Source organism: Lytechinus pictus, chromosome 8 (assembly GCF_037042905.1).
Source record: "Lytechinus pictus isolate F3 Inbred chromosome 8, Lp3.0, whole genome shotgun sequence".
Taxonomy (NCBI): domain Eukaryota; kingdom Metazoa; phylum Echinodermata; class Echinoidea; order Temnopleuroida; family Toxopneustidae; genus Lytechinus; species Lytechinus pictus.
In genome coordinates, this window is record NC_087252.1 from 13,502,563 (window position 1) to 13,528,995 (window position 26,433).

The window sequence follows — 26,433 nt, forward strand, 5'->3', positions numbered from 1 at the left end:
TGAACGATGCTAAGTTGTTGGTCTCAAATTAAAGATAAAATTCCACTCTTACTGTTAGTATCAAATTTATAGTAAAAACACATCTAACAATTGTGAAATGTATCTCTGAATACGGGTTACCTTTTTTGTGGTACGCACGGCATATCTAACTTTTATCTTGGGCGTTTGTGTCTGTATGTGACAATTCACCTGCAATCGAGGACGTTAGGGGGAAATGTCAATTCAATCCAATTTTTCCTTCAAATTATTCCATTTGCAGCCAGTTGGGTACCTTTAGGTTAGTTCGGAGAGAATGTTTTATGATCCTTTCTAAATCTTCTCTATGCCGAATTAAAACAGCGAAAAATGCCAGAATCCGACCGATATTACGTCATATTAGCTTTTGAAGGTCTGGAGTAGTTATCGCGGATGTGATTGCGAGGTTACCGGTGACATCAAGAGACGAAGTTCCATAACATTCTAGTACAAACAAACACATAATGTACACAATCAGAAACAGTAATCCGATCATTTTCATATTGAATTCCTTTGAATTCAGAAATATATTCTTCAATAAATGACTATGACATCGATTCCCAGTTGGCACATAAAGCAGTTAACGTCGGCTACATTATGAGCCTATCCGTAAAGTATATTTATGACATAAATAGATTTTAACTGAAATATTGAAAACTGATACATTCTCGATATTAACAATCTACACTAATAAAATTATTACGTTCATTTTTATCATTCTTATGCAAAAAAAATCCAATCGAATATGAAAAACAGGAAATAAAAGAAAAGAGAAAGAAAAGGATTATTTGAACAAAAACAAATAAAGAGGGAAAGAAGAGCAAAGAAGAAGAAAGAAAAAAACACAAAAGAAAATGGGAAGAATAAATACCAAATAAAGTAAAGAAGAGTAAAAAACCGGGGGCGTGTTTCATAAAAGGCTTTGACAGTGACTTAAAAAAAAATCCGTTAACATTCTGATTGACTGGGAGCAACCTGTGAGTAAAAATCACCAACGAAACTCTTCATCAAATGCTCCAAAGATACATGTAACTTTTCCTTGACGGTAAACAAGTGTAATACACCACAAATATATAGGTTAGGAGGAAAAAGACAATACAGAATATAATTACGTAATGATATTATACACCATAATATTCACAAAAAGAATATAGCACGCATATTTCGTGTGAAATTTGTATGATTTACGTCTATACAAAATTCCAGTAGATCTTTTCTATATTTACAAAATCCAGTAAGGCCTAAAATTTATTACAAAGGACCCATAAATATACACGTATTTACAGTGACATAGTTTCCATAGAATGTATTCTAAGGCAGATGACATAATATCATATCACATATTTACACACTGCAGGTATATATTTTTTCCAATATTGCTAGATTATTAGATTATTGTATTTTTCAAATATTTTCGGTATTGATAAAACTACTAGAAGCAGTTTCAAATGCAAAAAAATATCTAAAAATGCTTTATCTTGGAAAAAATGAATTACAAATTTGTGGTGGGGGGAGTAATGATATGCTATCTTTAATCAGATTTCTTACGCCTTTACGTTTTAAAAAAAGTATAAAAAAGGTAGGGGAATACTACTACAAATGTATTACTACTTCTACCACTTCTGCTGCAGTTACTGCTACTACTGCTGCTACTTTTACTTTTACTACTACTACTACTACTACTATTACTACTACTACTACTACTACTACTACCACTACTACCACTGCTACTAGTGCTACTTGTACTACTACTACTACTACTACTACTACTACTACTACTACTACTACTACTATTACTACTACTACTACTACTACTACTACTTCTACTACTTCTACTACTACTACAACTACTACTCATTCTACTATTATATACTACTAGTACTTTTACTACTATACTACTACTACTTCTTTTTGTTCTTCTACTACTACTTCTACGACTACTACTATAACTTCTTAATGCGTCTGCTTTTACCAGTGCTTTAACTTCAATTACACTACTGCTTTCATTGTTTCTCTTATGTACATGTAACTGTATAGAGCGACGGTTTGTACATTTTATTGACAATCTCAAACGGTGCTGCGTACTTTCGTTTTGAATTGAATTGAATGTATTGTCCAATCAAATGGAAATTTGGTGCTCGATGGTTACCAACAAATTTACAAATACAAATACAATGTATACCAATAAATGATAATTGACAGTATATAACAGCAAAATGGCGTTATGACTAAATAAATATTTGAATGATTATTAAACATGAATTAAATAAGTAACATGCTGTTCTCAGGGGACTGATCCCCAACCCCTCCCATCTAAGATACATCAGCCTACAAGGCAGTTTGACCTCGTCTTGCCCTACTGTTAAATATGTGAATTGAGTCTGGTACAAATGGGAATCGACTTCGCTTAGTGCGATGGACGCACAAACGAATTCCCGATCGATGTGTAGTTGTAATAAATAAACAAGGGGTGTGTAGGGATCATAGGAGCATTTGTCACTGAAAACTAATATAAGCTACTGAAATCCTTGTATCTGACTAAAATGTTTCATGAAATGCTCTTTAGTCCAGGGGCCATATGCGAATCTTCCAGTATTTTCTAGCACCACCATCCACGCGCTAATTTTTCTTGATTTTTTCATGCTCAAAATATATATTTTTTTGTTCTCTTTCCCCTTTCATGTCTTTACCATAAGATACATTGGTGCAAGTTCCAATTCTTTTCTAGGACACTATGTACTTGGAATTCGTCATTCAGTTTACATAGAAACAATGTGGTCTATTGCGTTAAAATGATAACCATTAAATAGAGCAAAGTATTACATGATGAACTAAATGCCATTCTTAATGCCTTGAGGATGTTTTTCCGTTTGGGGTTAAAAGAACCATTTAGAAAAAACTTTTCTTTACTCGTTGGTCTAAAAATAGAAAAAAAGGTCAACCCCATGTGCTGAAAATTATATAATTCTCAACACAAACACGATATAGTAGATCATGAAAATGAGTCTAATGGAAAAAAAAATGTACAGATGATTATGACATCAATAGACAGGATATGGTTGTTGCTGTTGCCATGGTAATTATTGAAAATCTCTCGACACTCGATGAGGAGGGTGTCCACGTCTCAATGCAAGAATCAGAATCTGAAGAAGAAATTATATGAATATTTTATTTCAAAAGTTATGTTTTTAACAGTTTACTGATTGCTAGAAATTGACAGTTGTATGCGTAAAAAGCATATCAAGATTATGACAAAATAATTTTTTTTTATCAAAGTGTATAAGCATGACACTGTGGGTTGCTTCATAAAACTGTTAATTTGACTTTACAGTGTGCTCTCAGGGCTGGTGACCGATGTTGCACGCAGTGCTTTGGGGTTAAATAAGGTGCCAAAAATAAATTACAGTCATGACAGTGCATGCAGTTTCAAAAATTCCTGAATTCCCAAAAGATTTGCGGGGAGGACTTTGTCGAAAATTGGTGAACCGGAACAGCTGTTTCGTCCATAATAAAAGTTTCGGGGCTGAGGGAAAATGACAAATTTGACTTTTCCCCAAAATCCAATTTCTGATACACCCTAAAAATGAATTGCTAATTAAGTAGCTAAAGAGCTTGTATAGTGACTGCACCTCAGATTGCTGATATAGTCATTCAAATTTGAACAAGAAAAATCAGCACTCCGAAGTGCATACACTATACAAGCTCTATAAGGGCTAAATTAGCTCTTCATTTTTGGAGTGCAAAGACTTCCTCTGGTTGTTTTTGTCATGAAGGGCATTCTACAATGCATTTTCTGTGCTCATGAATTCGTCGTTCAGCGTGGAGCGAAAACTAACTATTGCCTCGGTTTAGACACCTACCTGAGCAACTGACCGCATAGGCAGTCTTAGGTGTAGCAGGGGATTGAAGGTCAACTGAAAAGAATAAAGAAATATGAATTTAATCATGTTATTGAATACATATTAACTTATTGTTTGTTTACTTGTATGAATTTTCCGTTTTGGCAATCATGATAATAGAAAAATTTAGAGTGCAGTTTTGGTGTACACTACTACTACTACTACTAATACAACTACCATATATCTACTACTGCATCCATGACTAGCACGTCAATCACAAAATAAAACTAGGAATAGGTCAAAATGTAATTTTCGGTTTTTCTTTCTTTTCACATATATTTATTTAAATTTCCACTTGAACAACAAAATAAATACAGTTTTTACATATTAATATTAATATGGAAAAATACAATTCAAAATCTTTTTGAAATAAAAAAATATGATACTAATGCCAATGTAGTCGAAAAATATAATAGATCGACTGTCTTGTGGAGATAACTTTGTAAAAGCTAGTAGATGAATTATGTTCCATACTAAACAACGCACGCACACACACACACCCTCACACACACACACACGCACTGCGCAACTTACCCGAGGACGTTGTAAATGTGTACGATACACAATCTCCCATGCCATAGTCACTCTGCGGACACACGCGTCCTACGTATGAGCTATTCTCCTTCAAGTCACGGAGTATTATATATTGTTTGCCTTGGACAGTCTCCGATAAGGCCTCGTTGGGCCATAGGACGGGAACCATTTTCCCTGATGTATACTGAGGTAAAAACAAAATAATAATAAAAACATAAGCATACACAAGTTAATGCAAATGCCGTAAACATAAAATTTTGATTTTGTCACGAAACTTTTGCAATATGCTTTGATATTAAGAGTTAAACATCATGTTTATGATCATTCGCCTGCCAAGAACAGCTACATCCTGTCGTGTGAGTGTGCTAAACACCATCTTTTCCAATTCAGGGGCGTATTTCATAATCAAACAAGGTATATACAGTGCGTCCCAGAAAAAACAAAACCGGGATTTAGCGATGATTTATCATAACTTAATCAAAAATAAAATAGACAAATGACCTACCAATGTAAAGCTTAGAATCTCCTCTTTCATCTGATATTACTTAGATTATTCCCCATTCACGCATGAGTGAGCAAAAACAATTTGAAGGAAGGATAACAAAAACTCATTTGGCGGGGGGGCATATGAATTTCAAAAAGAAAATCACATGTCTTAAAGGTTCAATATGTGCTCTTTAATTTGATACCTCAATTACAGAAAATGGTCAAGAAATAACAAAGTTCTGGTTATTTGAAAAAAGGCTTGAATTTCCATAATTTCATTAAATAAACTGTTTTCACCGGTTTCCCACAGAAGCTATCGTATGGTTAACAAAAGACTTAATGCACGGCTGATCGTAAACAAAACGGAGTTTCGAGTGAGTTTGAACGCTAGCCTGTAAAACCTCTTCATTTTATGAAATTATTGAAATTCAAGCCTTATTTCAAATAACCAGGACTTTGTTATTTCTTGACCATGTTCTGTAATTGAGGTATCAAATCAAAGAGCAGATATTGAACTTTTTAAAAATGTAGTTTTCCTTTTGAAAGCTAGATACAACCCGCCAAATGACTTTTTGGTATCCCCTCTTCAAAATGCGTGAAGGAGAAATAATTTAATTAATATCAGATGAAAGAGGAGATTCTAAGCTTTACATTGGTAGGTCATTTGTCTATTTTATATTTTGATTAAGTTATGATAAATCATCGCTAAATCTCGGTTTAATTTTTTCTGGGACGCACTGTATAGTCCTCTGATGGTAACAACCATGGAAATCTTTATTTTGATGTGGCTGCTGGGCCATGTTACCATAATAATTACAAAATTAAAAGCGTACAGATGGGTGGCCTTGGGGTCATGGACCACCAAAATCTTCATGACCAAGAAAAAAGGGGGAAAATAAAGAAAAGGAAAAGCTATAATATCATGTTTTAAGAATATTATGCAAAAAAAATTGTCACAAAATTATTTTATATTACAAGGGTAAAAAATGTCGCTAGAATCGCTCACTCGCAGCATTTTAGAAATCTTACACCGTATGTCATGACTGATCCTTTATTTTTTTATTGGTTCGTTACGCTACTGGTAATTACCATAATGACGATGGCGATGCTACCCTAACGGATTTTTTTAAACACGCCCCAGAGCGTCACAGGAGGGACGAACAATGATTAATACTAGTTTAGAAAACGACTGTGACAACTTAGACTTTCACGTTTAACAATTTTAGAGAAAAGATTTCAGAACCCTTTTTTACTCGAGGACCACTTTGTCAATTTTTTTTCGAAGCCCACCTACCCAAATTTTAGGAAAACGCCCATTTCGGTGAAAAAATATTTTGTGGAATTTAACACAAAGCTCTGACTGAACAACATTCGAAACAAACAGTTTGAGAACTAATCTGCATTCGAAAATGTCGACAAAATGGAGAATTACATAAACAATAGAGTACCAAAATGATGACGTCACTTTTTTGCATTTCAGCATTTTTTATACCATATTCTGGTAGAGCATGATGAAAACCCCTCCTTCCAAAATTTGGTGAGAATCGGTCCTTGGAGGCCTGACTTTTAGAACCAGGCAAATGATACTTTGACTTCAATGGGCTAATTAAGTTTTCATGAGGTCATATCTTGGGCACCACGGAACGATTCCCACCATATTTGGGTAATATGGTATCAAAACGCTGAAATGCAAAAAGTGAAAATTGATAATGTCACACTTCAGTTCTCTCTATAAGCATGCACACGAGGTTCACATCAAAGTTAGATCGAAGCCATCATAATGTGCATTTTCACGTTTTGCAACATGCATGATACCTAAAATAAAGCGTGCTTTAGTTTTGTTTGACCAACGTAGACCGATCGGACAAAACATGTTCGGACAGGTCTGTGAAGCATAGTTCGCTATAGTTTCCCCCTATTTTTTTTCTCCGTCTGGAGCTTCTCGCGGCCCACCTGAGAGAACTTCGCGGCCCACCGGTTGAGAAGCGCTGGGTTAAGTCATGTGCATTGCATTCATGATAGTATATATAAACATAAGTGGAATTAGAAACTCCATCATTTCACATCGGATTTCGATGAATTTCCCTGTATTATACTTGTTTGATTTTTCTCGTTTTCTTAAAAATGAATTCACCCCGACATTATGTCAAGGTCGGCTTGACCTTGAAATGAACAATAAACAAATCATTAAACTCCTTTTAAATCATATATTCTTACTTGAATGTCTTTTCTTTGATACTTGATGATATATCGAGCGACAGGGATATTGTCGATTCGGACACCATTCCGTCTCCTGTTAGAAGATGCCCACGTAAGATTGTAGGTGTGACGAAATCTACCTCGTGGATTAGTGTTGGTTATAATTGGCGCTAGAGGGCGCCCTGCAAATGAAGGATAAGAAAACACCTCTTCATTTAGAACATCACCTATAACATTCCACTTCCATGTAGGACTTAATATATCGGAACGACGGGAGGCCTTTAGGCGTTTGATATGGATGTTACTGGATTCTGCCTTGCCCGCACACAATAGAAACACTTTTCCCTGGGGAGCATACGATCAGAACTTTATAGAACATAGGACCAACTATAAAATAAAAATCACCTCAGTTTTGTTTCTATCATTATTTTATTGATAAAGTACTGAAGTTCGATAAGCACTTGTATAGACGTTCATTCTATTGTTACTAACTTTTAAGTAGGATCTGTAAATGTTGAATAAAAATCGAACGCAAGTTGTGTGCATGCAACGCCCCATTAGTTAAGAGGACCAACTCACCGCTTACAACTATCGTGGCTGATGACGTTCCGACTTGATTTGTCACCACGCAGGTGTAATTTCCATAGTCTGTTTCTGGGTTGAGCTTCAAAATAACAAACCTTTAAGGATATCAAGAATTATCATCACTATTTATATATCCAAAGGTGTGACAACAGCTCAAGCGTCTGGTTATATTGTCATACCAATGCATGTCTGCAGCCTTGGTTTAATAAGTTGTTTAAATGATCATAATTATACATTATTACTATGTAAAATCTAATGTATTTAATGTTGTGATGGTCACACTATGTACATTGTCATGACATGCAGAAACGAATAAATAAATAAATAAATAAATTAGGCGCAGAGTAATTGTTATTTTCTTTACTCAGATGAATAAAAATAGCGCAATAAGGTTGCACAACTTAGACCTCCACGTCTTATACTTTTCTTTCCCCCTTTTCCCTTCTAAACGAAATTTCTCCTTGTTTTTGCACTAACTGAAAATTATAAAGGGGGTTCTACTGCCCCCTGTGGAACTCCCTGATGTTTTTATATAAAGAGGGTACCTATATAAATATATAAAATTGGACGACCAAATGGGGCAGTCTTTCAGGAAGCATTTTATCAGTAATTTTCACTAACAACTTTGCCCTGAGCAAATCAGATGCAAGGATTTAAGAAGCTAATAGAAATAATAAGCAAAGTTTATGGAAATGCTCCACCATATGAGACAGGAGCACAAAATACCTGAATGTTCGTGTTGTTCAAGAATTCGCACGAGCGAAGCGAATGAACTGATCTTTTTTAGTTTGCTTTAGTATTATCAAATTAAAGTTTAAGTGACTGTTTCCCCATCTCCCCTGCCCTAAAAGCAATTAGCTTTTGGAATAAGGAGCTGTGGATCTTATCCCATTTTTAAATTTGGGACAAACAACAGCAGTATACATGGTATAGCATTAGACTTAGCATTATGTCATGATGATTGCACTGTTTAATTCATGTCACAATTTATTTTATCGGCAGTTATTATCGTTTGCTGCAATTACCTCAAGAACCTTTGCAGCTTGATAAAAAACATTTTTTTGAACCTTGTAGAAGTCAAGCGTAACTTCACCATCAATCCCGCCAAGTCCAAGTTCGAAGTAACATAACGGATGGTGACATATATATTCGACTAAAAATCCGTCTCTCTCGCAAACTCACATCAGCATCTTTACACACACAAATACCCACGCACATTGTAGGCAATAATGTCTACGTTTAAAGGGCTAGAATGAGAATATTGTAAAGTACTAAGTGATATTTGCAGCAAATTAATTATAAGCAGCATCTGATAATATGATTTTGATGTTAAAATGGCATAAGCTGGTACATGCTCTGTTTGGCGTTAATTTGTTTGTTGGTTGTATCACAGAAACAGACACATATATTGTATAAGTACGGAAGGTAAATAAGTTTTGATTTTAAAACATGTCAGTTCTATCAAGCTTGCAATGCAAGTTAGTCATTTCACAAAGCGAAGCAATATCTATATACTGTACATGAAAAGTATTAATGGGTTTTCTTCAAATGCTACTTCGAAATGAAATATACATGCAACAGACAGATATTATGTAATTGTGACAAAGATCATAAGACGGAAAGAGGAAAAATTAGTAAAGGAGAAAAAGGTGAAATGGGAAAAATTGATTGGAAAGGAAAAGTTGGAAGAGGACATTAATCAGGACATAATCAGGAAAAAATAATAAAGATAGCAGAAGAGAAAGAAAAGAGAATTAAAGGAGAAGACGATGAAAATGAAGAAGTAGAATAATAATAAGAAGAAGGATGAGAAGAAGAAGAAAGGTGGAGAAGACGAACAATAAGGAAAATAAGAAGAAGGAGAAGAATCAGTAGACAAGAACAAATGGCAGAACGGAGAAGAAAAAAAAGGGAAGGGAAAAGAAGAGTGATATATTGGTTTAAAGAACTGCTACACATACATGACATACTGGATAATTGTTATGGTAGTATATCACACGATATGTAAACACAATTAGGAAATCAATTTCACTCAGAACTATTTGTTTATACTAAAATATCAGATTGCAGAAAAAGTGTTGGGTAAATGCCTATCTTGCAAAAATGAATATCCCCCAAAAAATAAAGTACATACGGATACATTAGCTTTCCACGTAATTCATAGTGTGCGAAGAAACGTAAAAAAAGAAGACTTTACACCTAAAACAGATAAGATGCATGATAATCTACTATTATAAATCATTCATAAAAATATAATAAGCATCTGTTTAGATTTTACATTCTTTGACTTATTTTTAGTTCGAAAAATTAGAACAATGAATAAGGTTCTAAAGCCATTCTAATTCATGCGCCTTCCGATATCTTATTTTTAAAGAAATCGTATATGGATTACATTAAATTAAATTAATTAGATTAATTAAATTGATTAAATTAATACAATAAAAAGTGATGATATCCGAAATATTAAAACAAGAATCATGTGTACAAGTTCAGTGTCTAAATCATAATCTGACAATACTTATTTTTGCCGAGAAATAATGACAAATAACAAAAAGTAAAATGAAAGGTTTGTGCTATTTTAATGCGAATAACACAAATTTGAATTAATATATGGATATAAATGTAGATACAATGAACAAAAACATTCATTTTTGAACAAAAAAAGTATATGTAAATTTATAACAAAACATTCTTAGACTAGTGATGCATTCTACTCGGGCTAAGCAAATCTAAATATATATAAAAAAAATGATGTTAAGAGTGAACGACGAGCGAAATTAAACTTGCCTAGTGAAATTCGAGAAACACGTAAGGGGGATCCTGATGATATTAGTATATAAAAACAAAAACACCAATAACAACATGAAAATACACTAATGGGGGCAAATGGACGGAATGGGAACACGAACATTGATAATTAATGTCATGAATGTTATCTGAAATATTTCACGTTGTTGAAAGAGCTGTTCTAGTGTACGGGAAATCATCTTAGAATGGGTGATTGTGCGTGTGCGTGTATATCTGTGGGGGTGGGTAAGGGTGTGTGTGTCGTGTGGGAGGGGGTGATCATGCATATGTACATCACAAATAAATGGTATTATTTTCCCGTGTGTGTGCATCTTCAATATATATATATATATATATATATATATATATATATATATATATATATATATATATATATATATATATTGTGTAAGGTTGTGTGTGTGTACGTAGGGGAGGGGGAGTAAATCATTCAAATCAAAGTTAAAATTCACCCCATTTCTAATTCCATGGCCCTGCATTATTGTGTCCTTTTAGAATGTAACACGCAGAAACACAGAAGTTAAAGTGTAAATCGGCTTAAAGAGTTGTGATGAGCGAGAAATCATCTTCATGCTATCATCTATCATCTTAAAGTAAAATTTTGAAATGAAATATAGAATGAAGTAAAAGTGAAATGAAACAGTCGACTCAATGATTAAAAAGAAAGGATGCTTTTTATAGACCTAACAAATTAAACAACGTAAAAATAAGTAATGTATTAATGCCGTTTTGTGTTATATTTTCATCCGACTCCAATGAGGTATACAATGGTTACACCTCCATTTACATTGTTTACCCGTATTCCTATATCCTCTATAAGGGAGGGCGCTATGATGACGCCATACATGCCACATGCACAAGGTCTATACATCAGAAAAGATGACAAGGCGCAGATCATGTCCAAACCTATACACAAGTAGGTATGCATTAACATACATGCAAAAGAACAATTAATTGCAAACAGTGGAAAATTCCGTAGATTATATTGACAAAAGAAGAACAAATATCATATTTCACTATGGGGTTGCATCAAATGCATTTCACGCAAAGGGATTATAAATGGATGACGACCATGCCTTTTATTTTTCATTCAGAATCATTTCCAGTCCGAAGCACACTCCATGCATGTAACTCATATATCTGGCGCATAATGCTTGCGTTTGAAAAGTGATAATTTATTTTGCTTCATTCCCACATGACATTGCTCAAAATAAACACCCGAGACCCTTCGCTTAAAAAGTTACTTTTTAAGCAAATTTGCCATCAAACGGTAATTTCGAATGGAAGCGTTGATTTCGATTAGCAATTGAGCAATCTTAGCATGGTAGCTGGCTAGCTGCAATTAGTTTTGGGATGTTACTATAATCGTATTTTTATGCATCGAGTCCCAGGTCTGCAGGAAACTATCGGCACGTTTTTCATCAAGGAATTTGACTATTGAGACATGAAGATGTCTCTAATTGATTTCTAGATTGCTAATTGAATTTGCAGATCATCAGAGTATTCTTTGCCAAATTGTTCTGGTAAAAATCGAATATTAAATCATCAAAGTGAATACAAAGCAGGTGATTATTACATTAATTTACGTCCCACAATGCTCCGTCCATAATGATAGTTGTTCACACATTTTAAATTCAGAGTCGCACTGCCCTTTAATATAGAGTATGTCATGCGTATCGCATGATCAATGTGTGGATGGTAATCAACTGATTAACTAAAAATATTTCAATTACTTATATTTTGTTTTCAAATATATATATATTTCCTAATCTAAAATATTATTTTCATCCAATATTCACCGGCGGTAAGCTACCAGTGATGGATGTAGATAGAAGGAAAATTACACGTTTAAAGGTGGACCATGGTAAAGTCGGAAAATTCCAAGACCGTTGGGTTCCGAGTGCGAGCCCCTGATAGTGTTTTGGTGTAAAATATGGGTCTGTGTCATCACATTGCATGGGTTCACTCGAACAAATATTGGGTACAAATGCCCCATGAGGGTAATCATGTGTCCATCCCCACATTGGGCATTTGTTTTGGGCATTTTTATTTATCCAGTGTGATGAAAATTTTGCGCATTCTGAAGTAATTGCTGTTCAATTTTTTTTAAAAACCTTACTGGACAATATGCTTCCCGCATTGGGTAAAATACTGCCCCAAATTGGTTGGACACATTATTACCCTCGTGCTGGTTAAAATTATACCCAATATTTTTTACAGTGTTGTCGCGTCGGGTCGTGTATTCGCGAAACTCGACCATCCGAGAAAAGGGTACCCTAAATTCCAGAAACGTCTGGGCCAGTTTACCGCATTTTTGTGAAAATTATAGCGAAATTCCCGAAAGGTCGCGTAAACTGGACGTTTCAGGAATTTAGGTGGCCCTTTTTTTTTCTTCAAATGGTCGGGTATACGCGATTACCCGACCCGACGCAATAACCCGATGCGATAGCACAAGCCGAAATATGTATCCATGTTTGCCACTCCTTACATGGGTACACATTACCCCGTGAATTATTTCAGTATATTCTCAGCGCCAAAGTTCTTTGCTAAAAATCCCCAAGAAGTGGAGAATGTGAATTGAAGTAGACAGGTCAGTACTCGCTGAGCACCAAAATTCGGTAAAGAGACACTGTCAATCTAGCATTCTACGTGCTATAAAGAACTCCTAGAAATATAACAACAGTAAGCATGCATAAATGAACAACATGAACAAGATGCTTACCAAAATGCTGGACGGGGTAAGGGTATTTGAAAAAGGGATTTCATACATAAACACTTTTAATTGCCAAAAACATGCCAACTGATGTAAAGACTGTAAAGACAAATTCATATCCGCAGCTAACAATACTTATATTCATGCACGGTACCACTGCCTAGATGCAAAGAGGCTTACAAGTGAGCATTTATGCATATTGAGTAAAAGAATCCCGTTTCAGCTATCACACTTACATGTTATGACCAAATTTTACCGTTTGAAAATTCATATGAAATGAAAATGTAAATGGATATACAAATTAACCCCCTATATTTCCTATGAAGAAATATTTATGATGTAAAATAAAATACATACGTGTTTGGTGTGGGATCTGCATCGTCTTCACTTATCCTTGCGCCATCTTTGGTCCAATAGAAATCGAATGGTTCAGGATTTGCGCTCACGTTACACCCGAAAGTCACCGATCTGCCCGGAGCAGCACGAATGTCTGGTTGTACGACCTTCACTTCCGGTTCATCTGAACAATAACAACAACATGAATTGAAGCTTAATTATGAATGGTCGAAAAAAATTATTCACTGACGTCTGTTATCAGCTACTGAAAATCACCTTCGAGATGCTTCATGCAACACGTCCGTGGTCCTGTGATACCTGAATGAAAACCATTAAAAAAAAAATCAATTTACGGCACTACTGGTAATAAATTCGAATATTTAACGAAAAATATGTTTTTAATAAAATTTATGATTATAAAAACACAATTGTCTTACATGCAAAATATTTTTTTCTCACTGCCATGGATCCGCTCAAGATCACAGTGTGGCAACAGTGTGTGACATTGTGAAATTGTGTGAAATAATATTTATATATATATACATTTGAGCATTTGAAAAGTGTAAACGCATTTCACATATTCCACTATGTGAACACACTGTGGACACTCACCTTGTCGACGTGTTCACAGTGTGAAATCAAATCTACACTGCTGAATTTGAATATTTTAATAGTTTGAATCATATTTTCACATTGCCATTGCCAGTCGCTGTGTCGAGGTATCGACAGTGTGAAATTGTGGATACACGCTATCTAATTTGAACATTTAAAAGTATGAATCATATTTTCAAAATGCCCACTATGTCAAAACACTGTGAACAATCGCTGTATCAAGGTATCCACAGTGTAAAATTGTGGATAGACGCTATCTAATTCGAACATTTTAATAGTATGAATCACATTTTCACATTGCCCACTATGTGAACACACTGTGAACTGTCACAATGTCGAGGTATCCACAGTGTGAAATTATCCCCACACTGCTGAATTTGAGCATTAATAGTTTAAATCATATTGTCACATTGCCCAATATGTGAACACACTATGAACTGTCGCAGTGTCGAGGTATCCACAGTGTGAAATTATCCCCACACGCTCTCTAATTTGAGCATTTTAATAATGTGAAATACACTTTGCATGTTTTTACAAAGTTCACTATGTGAACACACTGTGATCACTCATACAGTTGAGGTATATATCCACATTGTGAAATGCACTGCACACTTACATTGCACGACCAATGCCACGGTTTCGAAGGTGTGACCGATCCGATTCGTAGCCTGGCAGCGATAGTCCCCACTCTGGAATCTTGACACATTATTGATTGTGAAGAATCCGTGTTTTGTCTCTTCTGAAACGACATGAACGAAGAACAGGCCGTAAAGGGAAGAACACATTGGTATGTGAGTTAACAGGGCATTGGGACATTCAATGGTTTATAATCACATGGTCTACAAGCAGTTGGCTTATTTCTCAGGTAGTTGGTTACACCCATCTAACCCCATTTAATCTACGAAGTCTTTGGTCTAATCGTCCTTGAGTCCGGTTTAATACACACTAAATATAATTCCTAGATGGTCTAGCTACCACTTTGCTTACTTATTTTTCTGATTTAAACTCTACACCCTCAAAAAAGTATATGAAATGGAATACCATTTCCATATGATTGATACTGGTATTATTACTGATACTGATACTAATACTAATTTCGATACAACCTCTGATTGCCGCTAGCTCATATTTTAACAATTCATATTCCTGTGGTTCGTGATAAGAACTGTAACGCAACAAACGTGAAGCTTACTGAAGTACTCCCCCTATGTAAAGTTAATTGGACCGCTGATTCTTCTAGCATGTCTATTCTATTTTTGTAATTTTTGCTAGGGAAGGAGGGGGGGGGGGTCAAAATAGTCTCTGATATACATCTACAAACACTAAGGTGCTGAAGTCGATGCAAATTTGGACAACGTATTTTGTGAGACGTGATCTCGTCACGAAATCTTCCGGATTCTGCATTTAATAGTATTGGTGGCAGCGGTGGGATTTCATAATATTTCTTGCAAGTAACAGGCGACAGTGGGTGTGTGCGGGGAGCACGTGTATCAACTCCTTGAAGACCCATTTGCACTACGTGAACCTAACTAATACACTCTTCGAATTTAAAGGAAGACTTTACTCAGAAAATATAAGAAAAATAAAAGGCGGATATCGAGACGAAACAGTTGAAAACGTGAATAGTAAATCTAAAGATTGGCTTCAAGAAAATGTTTATTATGTTTATTGGTTTAAACTATATAAGGTAGTCTTCCTGATCAATATCAAGGGAACTCTGACGCAGTACTTTATTCTTTAACTGATACAGAAGAGGGCATTTCTTAATTTAGAACAGAGGGCAATTACTTGAGCTGTTTGGAATTTATTTATTAGTAAGAGATGCGGATTTTTGAAGATAGGCGTTACTTATAAACTGAATTACTTCAAATTTCACAGACCTTTTTTCTTCCATATAGTTTCTTTTTAAGTTCAGTTATTTTTTTCGAAAAAATATTATGCCATTGGTAACTTTTATAATGGTTTCTTTGCTTCTCTACCAATATTATCTTTACAATAAAAAGGGCCTACCTTGAAATCAGTGTAAAGTTGTGTTTAAAAGTAACATAAAACAAAGGTGTGTGGGTGTATGAGGGGGGGGGGCTTAGGGACCATATAGACCCCAATAATTTTCATGACCCCCAAAGAGAGAGAGAGAGAGCGAAAGACAAAGGAGAAGTAGTGAAATATGATACTATTTTCTGATTATTTCAAAATTTGTCACAAAATATTAGATTTTGTATAAAGAATGTCATTTATTTTTACTCGCTCACAGCTTTTTAGGATTTTTGCCCCATGCGCGATGTCTGACCCCCTCCCGTGTCTCATTAGACTACTAAGATAAACAATCGGTAATTCACCTGTTCCTGGTGACAGTTCCTCAGTATTTTCTCCATCTGGTAGGCCTGGTATCATTTTAACCCAGGTAATGAAGGCGGAGGGTCGAGCGCTGGTGTTGCATATCAAAGTAATGTTGTCTGTTTCGTTCACGTAGATAACTTCCGGTTTGTAGCTCACCCAGTATGGCGGCTGACGGGGTCCAATGTGGCGTATTACCGGCTCATCTACAGATGAAGGGGAGAAAACATTAAAAAAAATCTTTATTTAAAGCGCAACTCGGGTCTGAGCAATGAGTAGCCTAAATAAATTTGATTAAAAGTTGAAAACTGAAAGGTTACTGTAGGTTTCAAATAGGGCCTAGGGCCATAATAAGTTTTTATTGTTGTATACACACACACACACATATATATATAAAGGGTGTGTGTGTGTAATTTTCTCAAGTCCCCAAGTTAAGACAGCCCCCACTGTTGATTCATCGTTAAACAGTTGAAAAAAAAATACTCCAAAATTTAAAACTTTATGTCATTGGAAATATCTAGAAACGTAAAGAAAAGTAGCTAAATTTGCACAGTGGAAGCCAACATAACCTTTTATGTGCGAGTTTGCAGGTGCTATCTTTGCGCGTAAAATTCATTGAGCAATAATCGAAGAATCTGTTTTGAGTAAGATGAAATTGTCTCCAGGAAAGTAGCTAAACTGTAATCATTATTCACCCTGCTTCATGCTGGAAATGTCAGGCCGTGTCCGCCATTTTGATTCCCATCACGTGTCTGCCATCCCCACCGGGGCGTCATATAAACATGAGATGAAACGTGTAGAGAACACCCCCAGCGTCGAATAAGTCACCAGAACCTTAACTGCTGGCATATATCAACCTCTTTTGAGGGACTTAATGCATCAGTGCTTATGCAAGAAGACGGCATATCTAAGAAAGAGCGTTCCCAAATGGTATATAGAAAATAATCTCTTCATTGAATATTTCATGGAAAGTTAATTAGGTATGTATTGTAGAATTGCTAAAATGAGAAGTTAACGAGTTTTAAATCAAGGAGAAACTGTCCAGAATATCAAAGCTTCTGGGGTTCGATACACCTTTCAAGAGAGGGACAAAACCAATTCTCAGAAAAGTCGAAGGCACTTCGATTCGTTATGACGTTATTTGGAATTATTAATATATTAGCAGTTTATTGCCCCTGTTATAGGAGAAATAACCGAGCTATGGATTACATAAAAACTTTTTAGATTGCTAGCATCCAGGTATCAGGATGGCTAAACCTTCATTAGAGAGAAGGAAGTGAATTTTTTTTTGCATATGTGATTTCAAATCGATTTGTTGCGAAGTTATTTTATCACTGTTTAAGTAATCATATTAAAGGATGGCTTCATTTTCATTGCAATGTGTAGTGTCATTGTGTTAATTAGAGAAGACAAAAATCATAGATAATTTGATTTACCGGGATCTTTTCATGGTTTCACAAAATAGAAAGCAGAAGAAAACACAAACAGGAACAATCACTAACAAAGACACAAGAAATCACAACGACGAAAATAATAAAACAAAAGTAGTCTTAAAAATGTAAAATTACCCTTTCATGTTTTTAAAGAAAGCCAGATACGTCTCCGTTAAACCAATGTGAACCACCGCAAAAGAACTTTGAACGATTTGGATATGTCATATTAAAATTCCCAAAATGACAATGCTGCATTCGAAAATACACCAGGCCAGTGTGATGTTTCCCGCTTTTGCATTTTCTGTTCAAGTTCTTATAGCTGAATAACAACTTGAATTTGAATTGGACTTGGAACTGAATTCGAATATGAATTTAGGTTTGGAATTGAATTTGAAAATGGATTCAACCGATTTGTTGGCTTAGTTAAAGCGTCCGTCTCACAATAGGGAGGTTGTGAGTTCAATCCACCGGCCGCGTCAGACCTAAATACGTTAAAAGATAGGAGTTGTTGCTACCCTGTTCGTGTTCAACGATTTTAAGGGATTGAGCTACGTCGGTCTGGCGCTGCACAGTAGCTGCCGGGCCCACGATCAATTGGGAAAAAACAAATTCTGAGTATTTATATTTTAAATTTCATTTCGAACCATAAAATAGATTTTGATTTTCATTTAAACATGATCCTAATATCCGACTTTATCATTGTTGGGGGAGGGAGTGAATATCAGATGCACAGAGGTCTGAAATTTATGCACGAGTTGAGAGACAAGGTAAATATAACTTGACGATCTTTAAAGAGCCAATTTACATTTACCCAATGTAACGTCTGGATATACACAAATATACACATCAACAATGATGTAGTTATCACATGTCTACCTTGGCACCTTTTGGATATCAATTATACGTGTTATCCTGCTCATCGATCGTTAAACTTTAAAGCACTTTCCTCTGTTGGGACATACCTGACGTCACAATGGTGTCTATTCGTAGCCAGTCATTTAAGTCAAAAGACTGACGTCATCATCAGGTTAGAAATATGATCCTGTGGGGTATCGAATGTAATGATGTAAACTGTGTCAATGGATATGTGGAGGGAATGATTATCCCTGTTACATTATGTATAGATAATCAAAATAAACCCGAGCAAAGTTTACATTTTATGTTTTGTTCTTAAAAAAAAAAAATCTGCCTCGTATAATTGTTTACTTCAGTTTTCAACACACTGATACAGAATCGTCCATATACACCATGTACATGTACAAGTGTACTAAGCTTACTTGTATGTTCGTCACAATCATGACATAACAATATCATACATATACATATAAGTCTATATGTAAGCTTGCATAATTATAATGCTAACGTAAAAAAAAGGAGAGATCAAGTTTAATATATATATTTGGTCGGTGTGAGTTTATATAGAATATATATATTCAATTCAAACGATGATTTGAAATTTAGAAAAAAATCCCGCAAGATGTATTTTTTTATTTTCAAAATCAATTTAATACACGAGTTTTAATACAACTTCAAACAGGTTCCTTTTTTTTTTAACATACACAAGAATACTCAAGCTTTTAAGAATGTTAAGTTTTATAAAATGAGGATATATAAGTATCGTATTTTGTTCGTATAATTACCAAATCTTTGCAAATGTATAAGGTCGTTACTTATGTTCATTTTTGTAATTGTATTTATGTATTTGTATTTATGTATTTTTGACTTGTATGTGAAAAATGGAAAGAAAAGAAATGAAATAAATCAATAAATCTACCTAAATCTACCTAAATTATACCCCTTTTAAATTCCACGATGCCGACATACATTACATTTGTCCTAAATCACACCCATGTCCGCAACTCGGGAAAATGAAATATGATGTTATGGACCGGTATCACATGGAAGAACTATCAGCTGAAATATTTATTGGGTGTGGCGAGGAGTAGTTCCATGTCTAACGGTATTCCCGAATGGTTACTCTAATATCTGGCATCCACACTGCCAAGGAAGTATAGGGTATTCGAAGAAAATTCCCGGAAAGGAAAGAAAACCAAGGACGATTTCGGTAGGACGAAAGTATTAACGTGTGTACTTCTTTTGATGAGGTAGCAATTACATTCACAACTTCAAAACGTGATATATATCTATTATACATATATATTATATATATATATATATATATGTATAAAATATGACCGCGTGAATATCAATTTCACCTTCAATGACATATATCCTCATAACTTTGTGAGATAAAACCAATTTTGGGTAAGTTGATACAACATTAATTATGATTATAATAATAATAATAAAGTGTTTATTTAATTTTTTAAATGGTGTCTCATAAAAAATATGACTTTCGATTCTTTCGATGTGATAAAAGTGCATGTGTTACACATGATGAACTGCATTATCAAGGCCATGATGGCATTAAAAAATATACAATTGATATATTGCTGAAATCTCGAAATAGCAAGTGTATTCCTTGAAACGGGCTTGACGCACAAACAATGCTACCCAACTTTGGCAAAAGGAAGCAAGTGACACATCAGTCAAATTTGAGTTATCGTTGTTTCTGAAACACCCTTTGTATGTTGCACGTTCAGGCAAAACTTGGGGAAGAAAATATCGTTCTATAGAAAGATATTGAAATGCTGTTAAATCGCATCGACGCATATGTAAATGACGAACACACATGATCATTTACAACAAATTATACTTTTGTAACTTCCTTCCTTTTGCCAAAGTACTGCAGAATGACTGTCATGCGCTCTACTTCTTCGGACCAATCAGTTCAGGGATTATACCTGCATGCTTTTTAGTGCTTGTCAAACCTATTTTTTTTTACTGGGACACCATGTACACTCCTACTCGGCCTAATCGGCTATTAATGGAGGGACAAACCGCGACCGATTGCTTGGGACGGTAGATTGAATTTCATTATTCATAGATGGCAAAATTAATTTCTGGCATCAATGCAATGACGAGCACACCTTTCATACGTCTATGGCTTGAAAGGCGTGTAAGTCGGATGTATTTTCAAGATCGAATCGGGAAAAAAAATTGAAGACGGGTGTCGTGAATATGGTGTCGTCACGTTTCTAAGGGCGGTGTGCATTGTGGGACCATTAAGTCAATTAACTAAATCTGACACCGGGAGCATTTTTATATGTGCGATTTTCCACTGGACATAGTGTCACACAGTGTGATCCACACTCATAAAATGATCAAATTTATTTAAAAGTGTGAAAAGTTTGCTACTCCCTCACATCCCATTCATGACCTTACGCATTTTGTTATTTATCTGGTCTTTTTTTACAATTGTAATTTTTTTTTTTCTAATTTATTATGGAATTATTTTATTGATTTCATCTCGATGTATTGTATTTTTTTAGAGATGTGATATAATGAAATTTGAATTTGAATATTTCACACTTTGACGGGGATGCTGCACAGTCAAGCTAGGCTTAAAGTGGCAACCTCGGCAACCTTCTTCAATCGTGTTATAGAAAATAGAACCTTTCTTATTGTTAGATATATTTTCTTTGTTATTTTGTATTTGAATAATTGCAGAAACAGTAAATGAAACGATAAATGAATTTTGCACCGTTGACACCTCGACACTGTGTGGTCGCATGGTTTGATCACATGGTCACAGAGTGGATTGTTTAAAGTTGCGATTCGTCCTGTTAAAATGTTCACATTTAAGTGTGAAAGAGCGTGTTCCACACTGTGAACACAATACGAACATTATGTGGAACACTGTTTACATTCCAGTAGGAAGTCTTGTACCAGTCTCATCTGGTTTAAAGGACAGGTCCACCCAATATAAAGTGGATTTGAATAAAAGGAGAAACATCTAAGAAGCATAACACTGAAAATGTCATCAAATTCTGATGTAAAATAAGAAAGTTATGGCGTTTTTAAATGTCGCTAAATAAAAAAAAAAAGGTTAAATGCACATCATGGTCTGTATGCACACAAGGGGACTGAAAATGTCACCCACTACTGTTTTTTGTATATCATTATAAGAATTATTCTAATTTCATCCACATTTCTGTGTGAAACGAAGATGTATTCCTTCCTTAACATGCGGAATATTAATGATTTAACGTATTCTGACTCTGTCAAGTTGGTCCTTATTATCAAGCCTGTTAATAAAAAATGAAATATTGTCTATTTCACACATTTAAAAAGAAGAAAAATAGTGAGTGAGGGACACCATGGACTCTCTCATTTAGATGTCACTGAGTTGTGCATATAACTGTTTTGTTAAAAAGGGAAAAGCAATGAGGAAAGAGCGCAATAGACGTATGAAACGTACAATGTGAACCAAAATTGAAATTTTCGGATTCCCATAATTCTAGTTTAGGGCTAGACCATGGTATAGGTTAATCTGGACCTCAGATAAACAAAGCTATTAACCTGTTAATTATTTTGCTTTTGAAACGTTTTGTATTGATCAGGTGGCTCATTAGAATAATAAAATTCCCCTCTTTGTATCATGTTCTTTTAAGATGTTAAAATGGTAAAAAAATGATAATAAAAAAAAAGGCCCGATTTATGCTTTGATAGAAAATGATTTATTTCAAAAGTAGACTTCCCCTTTAATATAAAAAAAAAACACTTTATCAGACCGAGGCACATAATATCAATAGCGCCTTGTCTGTTAAGAACATATTGTAATTACCGAACTGTTACTGAATGACGTCGTTTACAAAGCGGCTGGTGATTAGGCTATCCCTCGGAGGCACTTACCCCGTAGTCTCACCAAGTTCTGTCTATTACATATTTCATAACCAATCCAGATCACTTTAAGGTTGCAGGAGACATATAATGGAAAACACATGCCATACAGATGTAGTGTATTTATTTTTATCGTTCATATAGATTAAATATGTGACCAGTCACCAAAAACCCACACTAAGTCGTAGAGAAAGTCCTCTGTAAATAGCTAAAAAAAGGAAAAAAGGTCTTAAAAAAGTAAAAGAATCATAAATTTAGCTCAACTGAAAGAATAACTCTTCTCCAGCTTTTCCGGAAACTTGGAAGTTTCATATAAATTGAACAGGGAACACATTTCGTGCTTGAATGTACCCCGAACTTCAAACCTTTTGTTTTCTCCTTTGAACCTGTCTCTATTTTGTTTTTATATTCAATCAAAGTGTACGTTATTTTTATAAGTTACATATCATTTAGACATTGGATGCGCTTTATCAAGCGCAATAAAATCGCTAAATTCATTGGGCGACTTCTTATTGTTTTTCTGCGTGGTAGATAATGATTCAGGTACTTATTTCGCATTGATGACTCAAATGCATTGTAGAGGGGATCAAGAGAAAAAGATGTGGCAAGGGGGGGGGGGGTTGTGATAGGGGATGGGGACACAGGGGTACGTAGTCCCATACGGAGAATATGATCACCTTGTGAGTGGTGGTAACAATTTTTTTTCTTCTACAGACACTTTTTAAGGACTCCCCGGTATCTGCCCCTGTACCTGGATATGCATACTCACAATTTACATTAACATTGAATTCGGCTTGGACCCTGCAAATCCTCTTTGATGAACTCGCCCGGCAAAGATAAGTCATTGAATCAGATGTGCTGACACCTCTGATGGTCAAATTTGAACTTCTCGTTGAATTGGTTTTATTGTAGGCGATCGCGTAATTATCCGCAGCAGTCTGGGCGTTATTGTTCCAGAATATGTCTTCTTTTCCGGCTTAGAGATTTGAAAGGCAGTGAGAAAACAAAGAAAGAGAGAGAGAGGGGAAGGGGGCGTGGGGCAGAGAAAGGGGGAGGTAGAGAGAGGGTAAAATGAGAGGGGAGAGAGAGAGAGAGAGAGTGTGTGTATGTGCGCGCGCGAGTGGTGTTTCAGGGTGTGCGCGTGTATGTGGGTGTGTGAGATAGAGAAAGAGAGGGCGAGATAGGGTTGTAAGTGACAGGTTGGGGAAAAATATATCAAGTGGGACAGATTGAGAGAAAGAAGTAGACAAAATGAGAAAGAACGATAAAAAAAGTCAAATAACTTATTGAATGTGAACGCGTAAAAATTTACGTTTATTAAACGGAAATGTTGAAAGAGGCTGCTCGAGCTAAACCCATATCCGCCATAATAATAGATGCACCTTCTATCCTCTGGAAAAGGCGCTATATAAGTCAAAATATTACTTTAAAAAATATCATTTTTGTTACCATGGTTATTGCTGTAGCTGATGTTTTTCATCTTCTCCTTCTTTCTCTTCTTCTTCTACTTCTTCTTCTCCTTCGTTGTCTATTTCTTCTTCTCCTTTCTCTTCCTTTTCTTCTATTAATACTTCTTGTTCTTTTTAATATTTTTTTTCTTCTTCTTCTTCTTCGTTTTCTTCTTTTTCTTTTTCTTCTTCTTCTCCTCATTATTATCATTACTATATATTGCTATTACGAACGTCCCCAAAAGTGTGTGCACATAATACACAGGCACTATTATCTTTATCACATCGTGTTTCCGATAAGCTGTTTATTCAAAATTAAAGTGAGTATATATATATATTTAAATGCGAGAAATTATACATGTACAACAGCTTTGGCAACTCTTGTATCAAATTTGTGAAAGAAATTAATGAAGAGAACAATGTTCTTTTCATTAATTTCTTTCACATATAAATATATATATATATATATATATATATATGTGAAGAGTAGAGTAGAATCAAGGATGAATCAAGGATGAAGCAAAGTATACACTATGTTGTAAAGCTTTCGGCCCTGGCCTTCTTCAGTTTTTATTTGCTAAACAAAACAAATAAAGCAAATCATAGAATAAGCAACATAACAAACATAATGTAAATAATAGCAAATTAAAGCAAAAGCAAAACAAAACAATAGGAGAAATCATATGGTAATACACGGAATAACAAAGGATCATACTCAACAGAAATAAAAAGTAAGGTGAATTAGTACCTGACATGGGTCATAGCAAATTCTTCTGAATTAGGGTTGTGTTGTGTACCGTGCGTGTGTTATTTACAAAGTAAAACGTATTAAAAGCGAAGATGGCGTACTCAGAAAATTGTGTGCATTTGAGCAGAACTAAGAACAATACAAAGGTGGAAAGGAGTGGCTTAACGTGGGACATGTAGTATATAAGGTAAAAAAAATATATTACTCTTTATTCATATTTCGATATTTTTACAAAATGGCGTAGATACACATGTATGAGATACATGGACGGAAAAAAAAAAAAATATATATATATATATAATTGTGATGAGCAAGGACCTAAACATTGCGTGGGTGCTTCAGTGAGTAATATATTGGCGAAGAAGCTCAAAAAGCATTGAAGCTATAGACGTAGCCTGGATTTCTTCAACTTTTATTAGTAAAAGCTTTCGGCCATTTAGTTGGGCCTTCTTCAGGTATCTGAAGATGTAAAAGACATAATGGCTTTACAATTACTATGCATATATTTGGATTAATTTACTAAATATAGGTATACCTTAAAAGAAAATGTTTTACATCGGTAATGTTTAATTAGGATTATCCAATAGCTATTAAAATCAATTAAGTTTACGCAGATTTTTATTACAAATTTTTTTTTGAAAGTTATGTGTGCTGTATAATACATATATCACAAAATGTATAATAATACATATATCTCAAAATAGTATATATCTCAAAAGAAGTTGTATTGCATTGGTAATGCTTAATTAAGATTATCCAAAAGCTATTAAAATATATTAAGTTTGCACAGATTTTTATTACAAATATTTTATGAAAGTATATAGACATATTGTGGTGTGTGTACTGTATAATATATATTGAGTACATATTAAGGAAAGGTATTGGTTCATATACATTCGCGTCTAAGCACGTGAACTTATGTATGTAAGTAATCACACTCGCAGTCACATACACTCACACATACGCGCAGACACCCAAACAAATCCTACTCCTATATATCCTTGGTAGTGCTAGTAATTACACAAAGTATTATATAAGGTAGAGGTAACAATAATATATATGGTTCTGCGATAAATAAGTGATGTATACAATATTTTTGTTTTATAAATATCTTATTTCATACCTTCAAGTTTTACGGTAAGTGCTTAACCAGGTGGGTGATGTGTAGGATGGCACTTTCACATTCACTGATACACACACAAAACCACACATCACCCACCTGGTTAAGCACTTACCGTAAAACTTGAAGGTAAGAAATCAGATATTTATAATGTATTTTTATTGTATACACCACTTATTTATCGCAGAACCACATATATTACTGTATATGAATAAATACCTTTCCTTAATATGTACTCAATATATATTATACAGTACACACACCACAATATGTCTATATACTTTCATAATATATTTGTATTAAAAATCTGTGCAAACTTAATCTATTTTAATAGCTTTTGGATAATCTTAATTAAGCATTACCAATGCAATACAACTTCTTTTGAGATATATACTATTTTGAGATATATGTATTATT

The 26,433-nt window shown here is 34.7% G+C and overlaps 1 protein-coding gene across 1 annotated transcript in view; it reads right to left on the bottom strand.

Moving 5' to 3' along the window:
* Positions 1-514: 514 nt before the first annotated feature.
* Positions 515-26,433, bottom strand: part of LOC129266783 (limbic system-associated membrane protein-like) — a 33,042-nt gene continuing 7,123 nt past the window's right edge. Inside the window, exons 4-12 of the mRNA XM_064103599.1 lie at positions 23,470-23,676; positions 16,527-16,730; positions 14,804-14,926; positions 13,597-13,759; positions 7,713-7,813; positions 7,152-7,315; positions 4,449-4,632; positions 3,876-3,929; positions 515-3,158 (exon numbers count right to left, since the gene is read on the bottom strand). Of these exons, the coding sequence (XP_063959669.1) occupies positions 3,049-3,158; positions 3,876-3,929; positions 4,449-4,632; positions 7,152-7,315; positions 7,713-7,813; positions 13,597-13,759; positions 14,804-14,926; positions 16,527-16,730; positions 23,470-23,676 (1,310 nt within the window). The 3' untranslated portion in view covers positions 515-3,048. The remainder of the gene's footprint in view (positions 3,159-3,875; positions 3,930-4,448; positions 4,633-7,151; positions 7,316-7,712; positions 7,814-13,596; positions 13,760-14,803; positions 14,927-16,526; positions 16,731-23,469; positions 23,677-26,433) is intronic.